The 15,619-nt window shown below is 42.8% G+C and overlaps 1 protein-coding gene across 4 annotated transcripts in view; it reads right to left on the bottom strand.

Annotated features, from left to right (window-relative positions):
- Positions 1-15,619, bottom strand: part of VWCE (von Willebrand factor C and EGF domains) — a 103,143-nt gene that overhangs the window by 68,916 nt on the left and 18,608 nt on the right. For all 4 annotated transcript variants that reach the window (XM_029582810.1, XM_029582811.1, XM_029582812.1 and 1 more), the window contains 4 exons: positions 15,428-15,556; positions 10,264-10,380; positions 7,507-7,629; positions 2,473-2,601 (listed from right to left, as the gene is read on the bottom strand). In XM_029582810.1, coding sequence (XP_029438670.1) covers positions 2,473-2,601; positions 7,507-7,629; positions 10,264-10,380; positions 15,428-15,556 — 498 coding nt within the window. The remainder of the gene's footprint in view (positions 1-2,472; positions 2,602-7,506; positions 7,630-10,263; positions 10,381-15,427; positions 15,557-15,619) is intronic.

Genomic DNA, 15,619 nt, shown 5'->3' with positions numbered 1-15,619 from the left:
GTTGTTTTTTTTTTAAGGGTTACGCGCATAACTTATGTGCTTAACCCTTTTAAAATCCGGCCCTTAATGTTTATACATGTGAGTTTGAAATGCATTCCATCAATCTGGGTTTCAGCGGAATATAGACAAATGCTTTTGAAACTCAGATTTAAAGTCCGGAGTGAAGGTTTCTAGCTATACTTCGGTATAAAAAAAATCTAAATAAATAAAAATAAATAATGCTTTTCAAGTTCATTTGAGACAAAAATAGATAAGTACTGTATTATATCATGGGTACCTTTGGCATTCTAATCTACCTGAAAATTCCATTCTTCCTCACTCCATTTTATTTTGACTTGTTAATGGCCATAGTGTGATTGCAATGGTCTATAGGACCGAGTTTAGTACATAATGAAATAAGCAAACTGTCTGTCTTACCCCTACACTCTCTGTCGCTCCACATGAAACCAATAAGACAAACACTATGATAGGACCCTAGTGTATTCACACAGCTCCTCACTGTACACAAGGACTCGGCATCCACTCAATCAATATATATGGAAAAAACAACAAATACATAAGTTTGCTTTTAAGACTTGGCTAAATCCATGTTGGCTTTCTCCCATTAAACTATGCCTATCTATATAGTCAGCAAATTTGTTCTTTATGATTGTTTCTACCATTTTGCCTGGCACAGATGTCAGACTCACTGGTCTGTAGCTTCCTGGATCACCCCTTGATCCTTTTTTAAAAACTGTCCTTACATTGACATTGGCAGCCCTCCAGCCTTCAGGTACCATAGACTAATAGCAGGTCTATAATTTTATCTTTCAGCACTCTGGGATGTAATCCAGTGATTTGCTACTCTTTCGTTTATTAATTTGCCCTAGTACATCTTTCAGGTTCACTTACATTTATTTCAATTCCTCTGAATATCATTTCTGGTATGGGTATCTCTCTTACATCTTCCTCAGTGAAGACCAAAGCAAAAAATTAATTTATTCTCTCTGCTATGGCTTTGTCATCCCTTAGCGTCCCTTTTACCCCTTGATCATCGAAAGGTCCAACTGACTCCCTCACAGGCTTTTTACTTCAAATATACCTGAAAAAGATATTATGAGTTTCTGCTTCCACGACAAGCTTCTTTTCATATTCTCTCTTTGCCTTATCAATGCTTTGCATCTAACTTGCCATTGCTTATATGCTGTTTCCTGTTTTCTTCATTTGGATCCCTTTTCCATTTGAAGGATATTCTTTTAGCTATTATAGCCTCTCTTACCTCACCTTTTAACCATGCTGGTAGTCATTTAGCCTTCCTTCCACTTTTTCTAATGCGTGGAATAAATCTGATTTGGGCTTCCAAGATGGTATTTTTAACCAACGTCCATGCCTGATGTAAACTCTTAACCTTTGCAGCTGCTCCTTTCAGTTTTTTCCTAACTATTTTCCTCATTTTATGATAAAGTTAAATGCTGTTGTAGTAGATTTCTCCAGTTATTCCTCCAGTTATTAAGTCAAATTTGATAATGTTGTGATCACTATTGCCAAGTGGCTCCAACACTGTTACCTCTTGCACCAAATCCTGTGTTCCCCTAAGGACCAGGTGTAAAATAGTTTCCCCTCTTGTTGGTTCTTGTACCAGCTGCTCCATGAAGCAGTCATTTATTTCATCTAAGAACTTTACCTCTCTAACATGTCCTGATGCGACATTCATCCAGTCAATACTGGGGTAATTAAAATCACCCATTATTACTGTGCTGCTGATTTTGTTAGCTTCCCTAATTTCTTTTAGCATTTCATTGTGTGTTTGTTCATTCTGGCCAGGTTGACGGTGATACACACCCTCTGCTATTTTATTCCCTTTTTCACCTGGAATTTCTATCCATAAAGAGTCAACATTGCATTTTGATTCCTGCAAAACTTTTATCCTGTTTTACTCAATGATTTAACATATAGTGCTGCCCCTCCACCAATTTGATCCATCCTATCATTTTGATATAATTTGTACCCTGGTATCACAGTATCCCATTGGTTATCCTCTTTCCACCAGGTCTCTGTGATGCCAATTATATTTACCGCTTCATCCAGTGCTATACATTCTAACTCTTTTGTATACAGACATTTCAAAGTATTTTTTGGTTGTATTAACAACCTGCTTATTGGTTGACAGGTGTAATTTGAAATCTTTCTACTCTATCTGCTCTTTACTTAAAGGCACCTGGGTCCACTTTAGCATTTTTTGCAACCTCTCTACTAGGACAATATCTAAATTCAAGAAAGCATGGGATAAGCACAGAGGATCTCTGAGAGAATGGTAGGGATTATAGAGCTGAGCAGTTGGTGTGGAAGGGCAGACTAGATAGGCCATGTGGTCTTCTGCTGCAATCATGTTTCTATATTTCTGTGACTGAGAAGTAATGATGTATCTCAATGCTTAGTTATTACTTTAATAGGATAGTTAGAAATAAAGAGTGTCCTCTCAAAGTTCCTTACCATCACAAGACACCCTATCAGCACTGAGCAAGAAACCAGCCCGGCAAGCACAGAAGAAGCTTCCAAAAGTATTGTGACAAGAGTGTTGACAGAGATGAGGCTCCCCTAGCCATCTGCACTCATTAATATCTATAGCAAGAAAAAACAGAAGAAAATTACAGGGTTTCTTTCTAGTGCAGTTATACGCTCTCTCAGTATTATACTGTCAGGTTAGGACCTTTGCAGTGATAAGTCTGCTTAGCAGTAGGGTCTCAATAATTATTTATTTATTTATTTAGGTTTTTTATATACCGGCATTCATGATAAGATCACATCATGCCGGTTTACATTTGAACAAGGAGTGCAGGATAACAATAAAACTGAAACTAGTGCATAGGAAATGAAGTTACAATGAACAAGGATAATAGAACTAATGATTTATTTACATCTCATCTGGAACATAGGAAGGAGCAGGCTTACACACTGCATACAATTCAAGTTTCAGTTACAAATACTTACTGTTTAGGGCAAGACAATCCAATCCATCCAGTCCAGGTCTAGGTGCATAGTAGTTCTCTCTCTTGGCAAATAAACATACACTTGGACAGAACTTCAACACAACACTTGGTAAGATTTGAATACTTCAACACTACTCATCTAGAATTCACAGGCATAAGACCTCATGGGCCATAATCAGGTCTTTTTAGCTCTGGCCTCAGAGTCCTCAAATTAAGGCATCCCAGCACCCCTTTAGAAGACCTGAAGATGAATCAGGCTCCTCATGGATGGGACCACTACAAGCAAAGCTGCCTGAGCCATCTCTTACCTGAGCAAAGCAACGCTGGTAGCTTATGCTTTCAGCACTGCTCCCATAGCAATGCCGAAAGCTGCTGGGATTGTGCTACAAGCACCATGGATCCCAGCACAAGGATAAATTACATGAAGTCACCAGCTAGGTGGGAGGGTTCGGGGTTGGACTGGGAAGGGGAAAAGGGGGAAGAAGAGGGAGAGGAAGGCCCATTTCTGACAAATATCTGCCAAACTGGGGATGGAGCTGCGGGAGGAGGGAGGCGCCAACATTCCCCACGTTTCTTCATTTAGAACCTTTGGAAGGATTTAGGGGGTGGAGGATGCTTGGCCCAGTAGGGTCATGTGTAAAGGATCAGGCCGCGGCCCACAACTGTGCCACTGGTTAAGTCTAAATTTATCTGGGCACACATGGTTGGATAACTGACCATATTCAAAAGATGGTTGGTAAAGGGGTTTTTTTGTTTACTTTTTTAAAACTGTTATATTCCGCCCCAATTTATCCCAGTTGTTCTGGGCAGATTACGATGATCATATTCATAATAAATATAACAATACAAAACAAAAAGTACATGCACATTAAAATAGCAAAATTAAAAAAAAATGATCAGTGATATGACTCACTTAAATAAAAAGGTTTTATTTTTTTTTCCTATAACACTTTATTATCCTACTTGTTTCTTAAATCAGTCAGCAAGGAATTCCATAGCACAGAACCAATGACAGAAAAAGCACCTGCCAGAGTGTGTTGCAACATACATTAACGAACAGTAACTTAACCTCAGTGGACCTCAGCATACGAGCTGGAGCACAGAACTCTAGCCTCTTTCTTAAGAAACTGTTGGAAACAGGATGCTGGGCTTGATGGACCCTTGGTCTGACCCAGCATGGCAATTTCTTATGTTCTTATGGATTTTCGGCATACAACGTTCTATGAACAATGGTCAGTATCTTAAACTGAGCTTGCCACTTCATTGGGAGCCAATGTAACTCACGCACTGTTGGCGCGATATGTTCATAAAGACAGCTCCTCTCAATAAGCCCAGCTGCCACCTTGTTGAATGAGTTGTAGTTCTTGCATCAGCTTCTTAGGTAAATCTATGTAAAGACTATTACAATAGCATAACTGATTCAGTATTATGGCCTAAAGCACTAATCTGAAAAGAGGTGAAGCAAGTATAAACCTCAAACGCTTTTAACATCTTCAGTTTATAAAAGGTGACCTTGAGATGTGCTTAGATTGTACATGAAAGAGACCGTAAGCAGGGACTATCTACTCGAGACACAAAGACATAGCTTCTATAACGCCTTTCATTTCTTCGTATTATATTTTGTTTTTTTTAGATTTTTACAATCTTTTGAATAAATTGCACATACTTTTCCTATGGATTTGTTGAAAGTCATGATGACTTTTTTATTGGCCCAATATAAACATTGTCCAACGATGATGTACATGAGCTGCTAAGACTACATGGATCCCTTATTTATATGGTTTTTCCCCTTTTCTATGGTCATGCCCTTGTTTTGAACAATTTTCTTATCTGACTCCATTCTTCAGCTCTTTATGCTATGTGCATCAAGTTTTTATTATGTATACTGTAAATTGTTTTATTGTATCTCGCTATGATAGATATTCTGATATGGCGACTAATCAAATTTGGCCCCTGTGTGCCAGAAAGAGGCAAAGAGTGTATAATGTTAGAGAGATTGGTGTTTCCTCCTAAGGGAAACTGGCAAGGGGATTATAAAAGGTGAAAAGCTGCAGAAAGTGTAAGGTCATCCAGTGGTCAGTGGTGTGGATTGACACTCTCTTGACAGACAGACTGATTCAGCCCCTAGGGGCTGGGTTTTGGAAAGGGGATATTACCCTGGTTAGGGTGTGGGCTGGGGCTCCCTCAGAGTCACCAAGCCAGCAGGAGGTGGCAACCGTGACCCTCTCCCTGGGTTACAGGGGAAAGGAAGAGGAGCTGAGCAAGGACACCCCACAGGCGTTTCAGGAAGCCTGAGAAAACAGAAAGAGATAATCTTAGGGACGTTAATCTGAGAATTTACAGCCTGAATTAAGGGAATTGTAAGGATCACCTTCAGGACCAGAAAGGAAGCTGTGCCTGATTGGAGTCTCTGAGCAGGGTAGAGGAGATGAGGGAGGGAGTTGTCATGCGGCCGTCCTGAAAGGTGTAAGTAACAAATTGGATATAAACTGTTGTAAATGAGGAAGTTGGGACTAGTTCAAAGACTAAAGAGAACTGTGATTTGAATTTCTTCTGAACTCTTGGGAAAGGACTGAGATCGAAACTGCAGATTTCTCTGGAAGTGCGATCTCTGAAATTTTTGGACTGATTAAATAAATGATAAATTATCTTTCGTTGGAGCACACCCTCCGCAGTGGACAGGGAATTTGTGGAGGTGTTTGCATGAGTGTCCTCGGCTCAGTTTGGCTCTGCAGTTTGGCTGCCCCAGCCCGAGACAGATTGCCTCATTTTGGGCAAGTTATCCCAGGCCGAGAAGGTGACCTCAGAAGGACAGGAAGTTAGACAAATATGGATAAATACAAATAAATGGGATACCTGCATGGGGATCTGATGTGAATTAATGCTGCCATGCACTGATATGCTTAGATTCATAGTGGTGGGACATGATGATGTAGGAGCTGTCCCAAACTAAAAATACTAAGATAACCTCAGGAGTGAAACATAAGTTAGAATGGGAACGGGGTGGATCTGAATTTATTTTAACTGCCAGGTCTATTATCTAAGAAATTCTTTGCTAGTGCTCTCTTTCTATATGCAAAATTTAAATGCATCACAAATAACTGCAAAATTATTTTTAAAATCAAGGAGAATTACCATAACAAGGGGAACATTCTTTTTGTTCTAAAATAGTTAAAGGAGATTGCTTTATTATGAATTGCCATTGTTATGTGAATTATTTCAGCAGCTGGATGAGTAGCTTTCCCATCCCTGGTAAGAGTAGGGTTGGTCTCCAGACTGTTATTGTATTTTATTGATGCATTTTAGATTACTGATGTGTTATTTTATTGTGATGTAACTGTTATTTATTGTGTTTGTAAACCACTTTGCATTAAAGTTTTTTCAAGAAAGATGGTCTATAACCATAACATTAAGATCTAGCAGAACAAAAATCTAATTTAGATTTAAAGATAAGATTAGAAGAAACATAAGAGCCCAAGAAATGAATAAATTGATGTTTTGAAGAATCAAGTACTTTAGCTTTGATTCCATTATAGCTCTACAAGCCGTTAAGCCCGTAACAACGGGCTACATTAAAAATTTTTTTTTGGTAAGCTTCCGGTCACTGCACCCTTCTACACTGCTTCTCCCTCACTCCCCCTTCCCCTCGCTCATTTGCCTCAGTCACTCATCCTCCTCCCCCTCAGTCACTCACCCCCTTCCCTCCCCTCCCCTCCCCCCACTCAATCTCCCTTCCCTCAGTCTTACCCTCTTTCTCCCACTGCCTCCCTCCCCTCTCACTGAAACCCCCTTCCCTCATCTCCCTCCCCTTCCCTCAGTCACTCCCCACCCTCTCTCAATCCCATCCCCCACTCTCATCCCTTCCCATCCCCTCTCAGCTCATCCACAACCCCTTCCCTCTCCCTCAGCCCTCCTCCACTCCCTCTTTTTCTGTTCTCCACAAGTTCTTATCCTTCCCATTTACTCACTCACATCCCTTTTCCTTCCATCCCCTCTCATCTTCCCTTTTCTTCCCCTCTCACCTCATCCACAACCCCTTCCATTTTGTTCTTTTCAGCGCGGCCCTGCTCTCGCTGGACGGCGCAGACACGAAGACGGGAGGTCTCCGGGGATCCCTCCCTCGCACGCGCCTCAGCTGCTCCTCCCCGCCGCTGCATTTCCTCCCAGCACCATATGCTGGCCCGCCCGACACTCCGATACCACCGCCGCTGCTCCTCCCGGTACTGCCACTGCTGCTCCTCCCAGTGCCATATTGTAGCTCCGCTCTGACTGACGTGCTCTCCTGCCCGCGCATGCGCTGTAGAGCTGCTCTCTACTGTGCATTTGTGGGCCGTCGGTCAGAGCCCATTTATATGGTAGATTCAAAATCTTATATGGAAACAGAGGACCTTATTATTTCATAACCCCATAAAAAGCCATTACGGACATTATGTTATGTTGGATCCTAACTGTAATAGATTTTATTAGGACTTGTCACAATGTTGCTGTCCATGCTCATAGGCGTGTGTATTATGGATCTTGTCTTTTACCTGCTTACCTGTGCAGGAATGTCCGTTGGCATGAAGATGGAATCCAGGACCACAGGAACACCTGTAGCTCCCAATGCTGTTCTTGCACCTCTGCTGACAGGGGGATCTGTTCCCTGAGCATTCATCAATATCTGAAAGGGAAATGTTATAGCAGCAGGAGGTTCATCATAGCTACTAGACATGGAGATCCTTTCAGTTCCATAAAATAGTGGGGCTGGAGGAGGGGAGAGAGAAGGATAAGACAGAAATGTTATGCACTCACGGTGCTTAGGAATTTAAAAAAATGTCCTCCTTAAAGAAATATACATGGGGAAAATTTTCAAAACTGTATGGGCAGGTGCAAAGGCTGTGGGTACTTTACTTTCACATTTATTAATCGCAAATCCAAAAACTGCTCATTTTTATTTCACATATAAATAATACATTGGCTCCCTGTAACTCAACGCATGCAATAGAAAGTGGGCATGATTGTTTTTAAACTGATCAATGCTGACAAGCTTCCCTGAACCATGCTTTGGTATGGCTGTACTGTATTCCTCGTGCATTGAGGTCGCAAAATGAATATGCATGAGATAGATTTTCATACAATGGAGGTATTGCATACATATCTTTTTCATGCATATTCACTGTAGACATCCTGAAAACCTGGCCTGTTTGTGGCAGTTGAGGGCTGGCGTTCACCATCGCTGACCTAACCATGCACTCACGGATTTTGCACCTGTTCTCCAAAGGAGAGTATAAGCATGCATTCCCTTTGAAACCTGCACAGGGAAACAAGTGTCTGCACAGATTTGCAGCTGCTTTTTCTGCAGGCACCTTTTTCTGATACAAACAATCAGGCCGATTTAGTACAGTGCACTCAGGCCGAGCGCACCGTTAGCCCCCGTTTGGACGCGCGTTTTTGATGTGCTATTATTACCCCTTATACAGTAAGGGGTAATAGCGCATGGAAAATGCTCCCGAAACTAATAGCGCCCTCAACATGCAAATGCATGTTAATGAGGCTATTAGTTAATCCCACGCGATACAGAAAGTAAAATGTGCAGCCAAGCCGCAGATTTTATTCTCAGAAATTATGATGGCGAGCGCCAGGAGCATCCCTAAAAGAGTATTCTTTGAGGAAAGGATTTCTGTGTCTGCGACTCTGTTCTTCTTTTCTTATATATTTTTGAATGCATGAAGTAAATTTGCATGCACTGCCTTCACAGTATGCAAATTTTATCTCATGCATATTCATTGTGGCTATCTTGAAAACCTGATTGGCTGGGAGTCCTCGAGGACAGGTTTGGGAACCTCTGGTGTAAAGGGCTTGAAAGATAACACCACTAAAACACCACTCCTCTTGTATATAACATTTATTCTGTATACTATATTTAAATTGTATATTGTTTAACCATCTCTTTTCTCTCCTCTCTTCTTCCTTCTCCAAGTTCGGCTACCCTTGTTAAATGTAACTGTACTTTCGGACACCACAGTTCTAGTTTTTGTTTATAATGCACTCCTGTTCGATGTAAACCAGCAAGATATGTTTTCATGATTGCCGGTATATAAAAACTCTAAATAAATAAATAAATAAATAAATAAAAATTTTCTTCCCCCTCTCCCCGGTCAAGAAAAGACCCAGAGAGCTTATGGGGTGGTTAGCGGCAGCTCAGCTCCCAAATGTGTCTGCGCCTAGCCAAATGACTAGTAATGGACTAGGAGACATAGAGGCCCCCATATATTACTGTGCCCCCTGTGAGAATCTGCAGTTCACCTAGCACTTCTCACGTCGATCGTGTTTGCAGGTCTCCAAAAAAAAAAACCCAAAAAACTTTCCCTGTTCTGAGGCAGCAAACCACAATCCGAGGAGGTAAATGACCGCTAGACTGTACCATAGGCAAGCTTTACACATCAGCCCCTGCTGCTCACCCTTCTACGTTCAGAATCAGAGCTGCGTGAACCTTTTTAAACAAGTTGGCAAACGAGTTTGAAGAGCCCACAAGTTCACAGGTTTGTCGAACTAGTTTGTCAATCTTTTCTAATTAAAGATCTGATGCAGATTCCTTGAACCAGCAAATCCGCATCAAAATTCAAGCAGATTTGCCTGATTTAAGGTGTTCACAGCAAGCAGACTGGATGCAGTTTCTGTGAATTAGAAATAAATCTTCAGTGAATCTTGTCACATGCTCCCTGGTGAATCTGGGGAAAATATGAAAGTTATGTCGAGCTTGATCTAGACCTTACATTTTCCACACATTTCTCCATAGCATTTGTTTTGACAGTAGTGTCTCGGGATGCTCATATACGGTATCTACCATTAATAACTCTTGGTATCCTAAATCCGTACGATGAGTTTTAAAAATCCATTCTCCTCCTCTTCTCGTGGGGACGAGTGGATTTTCTCAGCGGGCGAAGCAGTGGCGCTTTCAGCCTGATCAGTACCCTGGCAGGAGGGAGAGGAGCAGGACGGAGGAGGAGGGCCTGGGGAAACAAAGAGGAGTGAAGGAGAAAAGTGAACAGGGCTGAGGTGGGACAGAAGGAAGGGGGAGGGGGGGGGAGCTTGAGTTTTGCACCTAGTGGGGTGGGCACTCATCTTGTTCTCCTGCTCTTGCCACCCTTTCACCCCCAAATAAAATTATTTGGCAAGTGTGTTTTGTCCTTGGTGAGCAGGTCCTGGAGAAATTTCAGAACCCCCTGGCCCTTATTTCTCAGCCAATGCACTGGAATGTTTTCAAGCCTTTTTTCATCCACGTTACAAGCCCACGAGAGAGGTGGAGACTCACCTACACAGCCGTGTCTATCAGCAGAAAGCTGCAGCCCGGGTCTGCATTCACACACAAACCCTCCCTCTGTGTTCACACACAGCCCTTCACAAGAGGCACTTGTACACTCGTTGATATCTGAGGGAACAAGAGATAAGCAAGATTAGGTAACAATCTCAGTAGGGAAAAGGTATCCAATGAGAGGTGCTGTAGAAATCAAAATGCTACAACTCTAACTATAATAAAGAGGAAAGTTGCCCTGCATCGACTGTATTCAAATTGAATTCTACCCCTCTTCTTCTCTGTACACTCCAGCTCTGCTCCTCTCTCTCTCTCTCTGCATATGGAAACTGAGCTCCTCCTCTCTCTCTGGTTGTTCTCTCCAGCTCTACCCCCCCCCCCCTCTTTCTCTCTCTTTCTGAATTGTCTCTCCTACCACACATCTCAGTTAGGCACTTCCTACACTTCACAGTATGTCCCTGTCATTGGATGGGGTTTTACTACTAGTAATGTAACAACATATTAAATGACAGCAGAAAAAGATCAATCAGTCCATCCAGTCTACCTACATTATCCTGTCCACACTGCTAAGGATAAATCCCAGCTTCCAGCCAGAGAGTGGCCAGATGCAAAATATCTCCATCTTGGGTGGGGGGGGGGGCAGTTTTCTTTTGTTTTCCTTGAGTAGAAGAGCATACAGGATCCTCACTTAGTTCCCTCCCGCACCTGTCTTTCCCATGCTTTACCACAAGACTCTGTAATAATTTAAACAGCCAACAATATTAGTGGGGCTATTGGCCAAACATCCAGTCTCCCAAGCCCCCTACTTTGCTTGAAAAACATAGAGAGGCAATCTACCGCAATAGGAAATATCCAGAAAAAGCGCAGACAGATAGTATGCAATACATAAACAAACATGTGGCCAAAATAATTACTGCAATAAAAAAACAAAATCATTAACAAAATTATTTATTACAAACCATGTACAACAAAAAGCAAACAAACAATCTATAGGCACATAAGTAAAACTCCTCATCATTTCCCACAATCCCCTCACCATTACCCACACTCCCTCCAACACCCAACACTCAACATGTACGCAATCTTGGCGTTACTTTCGACAACCAACTAAACTTCAAAACCTTCATTAAATCCACCTTGAAAGAATGTAATTTCAAGCTTCATGTCCTGAAGCAACTAAGACCCCCCTCCTACACTTCAATGATTTTCGCACAGTCCTTTAAGCCTTAATTTTCTCAAAAATTGACTATTGCAACTCCCTCCTCCTAGGCCACCCTGCCTCTACCACCAAACCCCTCTAAATGTTACAGAATGTCGCAGCCAGAATCCTCATCAACACACGTAGGAATGACCACATTACACCCATTCTAAGAGACCTCCATTGGTTCCCTATAACCTACAGAATTCTCTACAAGACTCTCTCCCTCATACGCAAGACCTTACACAACCAAAATGTCCAATGGCTCAACGACTCTCTCCACTTCCACTTATCCAATAGACCCACCAGATCCGCCTATAAAGGAACCCTCCACACATCATCCCCCAGACTCACTCACTTTTCCTGCACAAAAGATAGAGTCATATCGATTGCAGGCCCCATAAACTGGAACTCAGTGCCGCCTGACCTCAGCATGAACCATGTACTCAGAAATTTAAAAAAAATGTAAAAACATGGCTCTTCAAACAGGCCTTCACTTAATGCCCCTTATCTTTCCCCTCTTCCATCCCCACCCCCCTTTTTTTCTCCTCCTCCCCACTTTCCTCTTTATAGTCACTCCCCCCTGACTTGTTCACCTGTAAATATGTTTTGTTTTCCCATGTGAAATGATACTCCTTGCTCGTTGTACCTAGCATTAATATTTAATTACTACATTCCATAGTTAATTATCTACTCTTAACTATATGTATTTTTATCTTATGTTACACATCGTTCCATGTAATTGTTCTTTTCTTACTGTTCCATGTAAACAGATACGAAGTGCAAGCGGTTATCGGTATAAAAAAAGCCTTAAATAAATAAATAAATAAAATCATAACAAACATCAACTACAATAGCCATTAATCCAATTGTTCAGCAAAATAGCTGATTGGCAAGAAGTCTGGAAAATATTTGTAATAAATATTTTCTCAATGATTTTGTTTTATTGTCAGTAATTACTTTGGTCACACGTTTGTTTGTTTGTTTATTTATTTTATTCCATACTACTAGTCCCCTGCCTTGCCTGCCAGACCAACCCAGTTGCGTCAGTGCCTGCATTTCCTCTAGTCCTTCAGGTTATTACAGAACTTGCAGCCTGCCAGGCAGCTCCGGCTTGTGTAACCTGTTTTTCACATAATTTAGTTAAGGGAAAGTCACAGCTGTGAGGTCCTGGAGGCTCCAATTAAAAATGTATTTATATTGGTCCGATGGTTTCTTCCCGGAATGGGCTTCTATAGTGTTTATGGTGCAATAATCCTTCATTCACAGCAAGCCAGGGAAGGGGCGGTATCTCCTAGTTACCCCTCTGCCATCTACCCCAGCCACTGTAAGGAAAGACTTTGACCAGAGGCCACAGACCACAGCTTCTTCTGGACCCTGGCACATGTCTCCCCGCCGCCCCCCCCCGAATGTAGTGTGCAGGGGCTGCGAGCACTCTCTCTGCAGCATCCCTAGCTCTGACCAGCCCGAGGAACAGAAGCCAGCCATCAGGCCAGTCTCTTCTTTCCAACTTTAGTAATTCGCTCTTTAAATTAGGATCCAGATAACCAAAGTGACATCATGGGCTGCTATCACATGCCATGCCAGTAGATAATGCAACATCATTCGAAGCAGATAAGGATTATTACTGATTAGGAAGTTTCCATTAAAGAAAATCTAGCCCACAACCCCTCTGCGTACATGGGAGAGGTTACTGTGTGCTCAGAGAACATACATCTTCAACCACTTGCAGGTCTCTGAAGGAAAGGAAATGAGAGCTACGTTTGGGGGCTTGATATGGAGATAAACCAAACACTGCTATGATTCCTTTATAGAGGAACTCCTTTCAGGTAGCAGAACCCCAAACTACCGACTCCAAGTGATTGTACTGAGCCAGGCATTAGTGCAAAAGGGCTGTGTAAAAACTGCTGCTGGCATCTCTGGGAGGAGCTAGACACCAGTTACTGACACTAATGGAAAGCACCTCCAGCACGGATGTGCCGGCACCGTGAATAACCGGGCGCTCGCTGCATCCCTGGGGACACTGCCTCCGCCACGCTGACCGGCCTTACCCACTGGTGCGGAGAGGGGGATCCATTGTCCTCCCCCCGCCCTTTCTTCTCCGGCGGCGGCCGGCAATGGCGCCAGCCACGTGCGAATCAGCGCGCCAAGTGCACTGGCCATCTGGTGCTCTGGGGAGACGGTGCTTGTGATATCGCGCCCCAGGGTCGGCGTCGGGCGCGATGACGTCAGGGGAATGCGCCCCGCACCGGGCCACAAGATTGGCTGAGGGAACAATGCAGTAACGTCTATTGGGGGGGGGGGGGGGGAGAGAGTGACCAGCGGGAGATTTAAAACCCGCCAGCTCCTTCTCGTTCAGCCTCTTCCTCCTTGGCATGGCGCAGCACGGCCCATTTCCCCTCCAACCCATCCCTTTATGTTAAGTTAATTTCAAGTGTTAGTTAGAAAACCATAATGGCTTATTGTTAGTCTATCGCAGCAGCAGCGACTGAATCCTGGAAGATTAATGTAACGATGAGAGCTGTATACGAGGCAGGGAGGCACTGATAAAGATGAGAGGGACCTAGGGGCTGTCATTCAGCGACTGGCCATCGAGGACAGATGTCAGGCCTGAGGCGCAGCCTTGACAATTCGACGACCTGTCACATCTGCGAGGGGCCCCAGCGGGGCCTGCTGCGAGGCGGTCTGATAGGGCCCCCCCCCGGTAACAGTGCTCCACCGCTGGATGGGGGGCTCACAGGGAGAGTGAGCCCCCCCTCTCTCGCTCCTTCAGGTTCCTCTAGGGCGGAAGGGGCGGAGTCGTCAGCACCTCCCCTGTGGTTAATAGGACTCGGCGCCTAAATTAGATTCCCCTGTTAGGGTCATCTAATAAACGGCTGTGGCCAATTTGCATCCCAGTTATGACTGAGGTTCTCATCGTGTGTGCAATTGTGGGGTGGTCGACCTGGCTGGGCAGGGGTGGGATAGAACCCAGGGTGTCGGGGCTGCCTGGTTATTTGCTCATCATGTGATTCTCAAGGATGAGACAAGTAACAAAGCTGGAAACCTGTGGATAATACACACATGCTACATTTTGGCTCCATCTCTCTTCTCTTTCTCTGTAACTTTACCTAGTCCTAAATTTACAATTCCCTTTTTCAGCATTCGCTCATAAAGTGAGGACAGAACATGGGAGTAAGCATGGGAAATAGAGCTGAAGCACACTTGGCATGGAAATTAAAGAACTGGGTCAAGGGGATTTAGATTCTATGGGGGTAATTTTCAAAAGGATTTACACGCAATTTTCAAAAGCCCAGTTACACACATACTTTATGTGCATAAAACCCAGATTTTAATGCATAAATCTTTTTGAAAAATTACCCTCTTAATGAACTTATCTGGACCAGAGCCAGGAAGGCTCAGATTTTTCATGCTGAGGTAAGTCCTCTACTCATCGTAATTACAGAGGGGTTCAGTTGAAGTAAAACCTGCAGTGGCCCACCTATCACTTAATATATACACATATGAAGTTCAAAGTTCCTCAAGCCCTATGGTTATTAACTAAGGGTCTGCATGGCAACATAAAAAAAAAAAAACCACTTTTTTTTTTTTGGCTTTTACTTATTTCTGTTTCCTTTAAAAAAAATTTTGTTTTAAAATTTAATTATTGGTTTTAGTGCACACTAATTCAAATTTGTGTGCATTAACTCAAATAGTGTTCACTAATTCCAAATCATGCACACTAACTTGAAATAGCACACAGTAACTTGATATATCATGCAATATTTCATGTTAGTGCACACTAACTTAGTGCTTGCTATCTGATGTACTGTACACCATTTTGAATTAGTGTGCACGGAAAAAAAGGGAAGAAAAAACATTTTGTGGGGTTTTTGTCATTTCTTATTAGAAAAACAACATGAAATGATATAGCCAAGCAAAAGTATATCCCTTTTATTAACTGGGTATGGAATTTGGACTTCTTACCTGCACAGGTAATACCATTAGCCATCTCAATCATAGTGAATCCCAGTGGGCAAACTCGAGACACCTGTTCACAGCCACCATGGTTACAGCTTAAATCACAGCCATATTCACCACAGAGGCCAACAGCTCCTGAAAAGAAAATATTGGTTACTGAATATAAGAAAAAGGCAGACAGGCAGAGAATGGGTTCCA

This window comes from Rhinatrema bivittatum, chromosome 17 (genome assembly GCF_901001135.1).
Source record: "Rhinatrema bivittatum chromosome 17, aRhiBiv1.1, whole genome shotgun sequence".
Classification (NCBI taxonomy): domain Eukaryota; kingdom Metazoa; phylum Chordata; class Amphibia; order Gymnophiona; family Rhinatrematidae; genus Rhinatrema; species Rhinatrema bivittatum.
The sequence above is the reverse complement of the archived record's forward strand: the minus strand, read 5'-3'. Positions and strand labels throughout refer to the sequence as shown.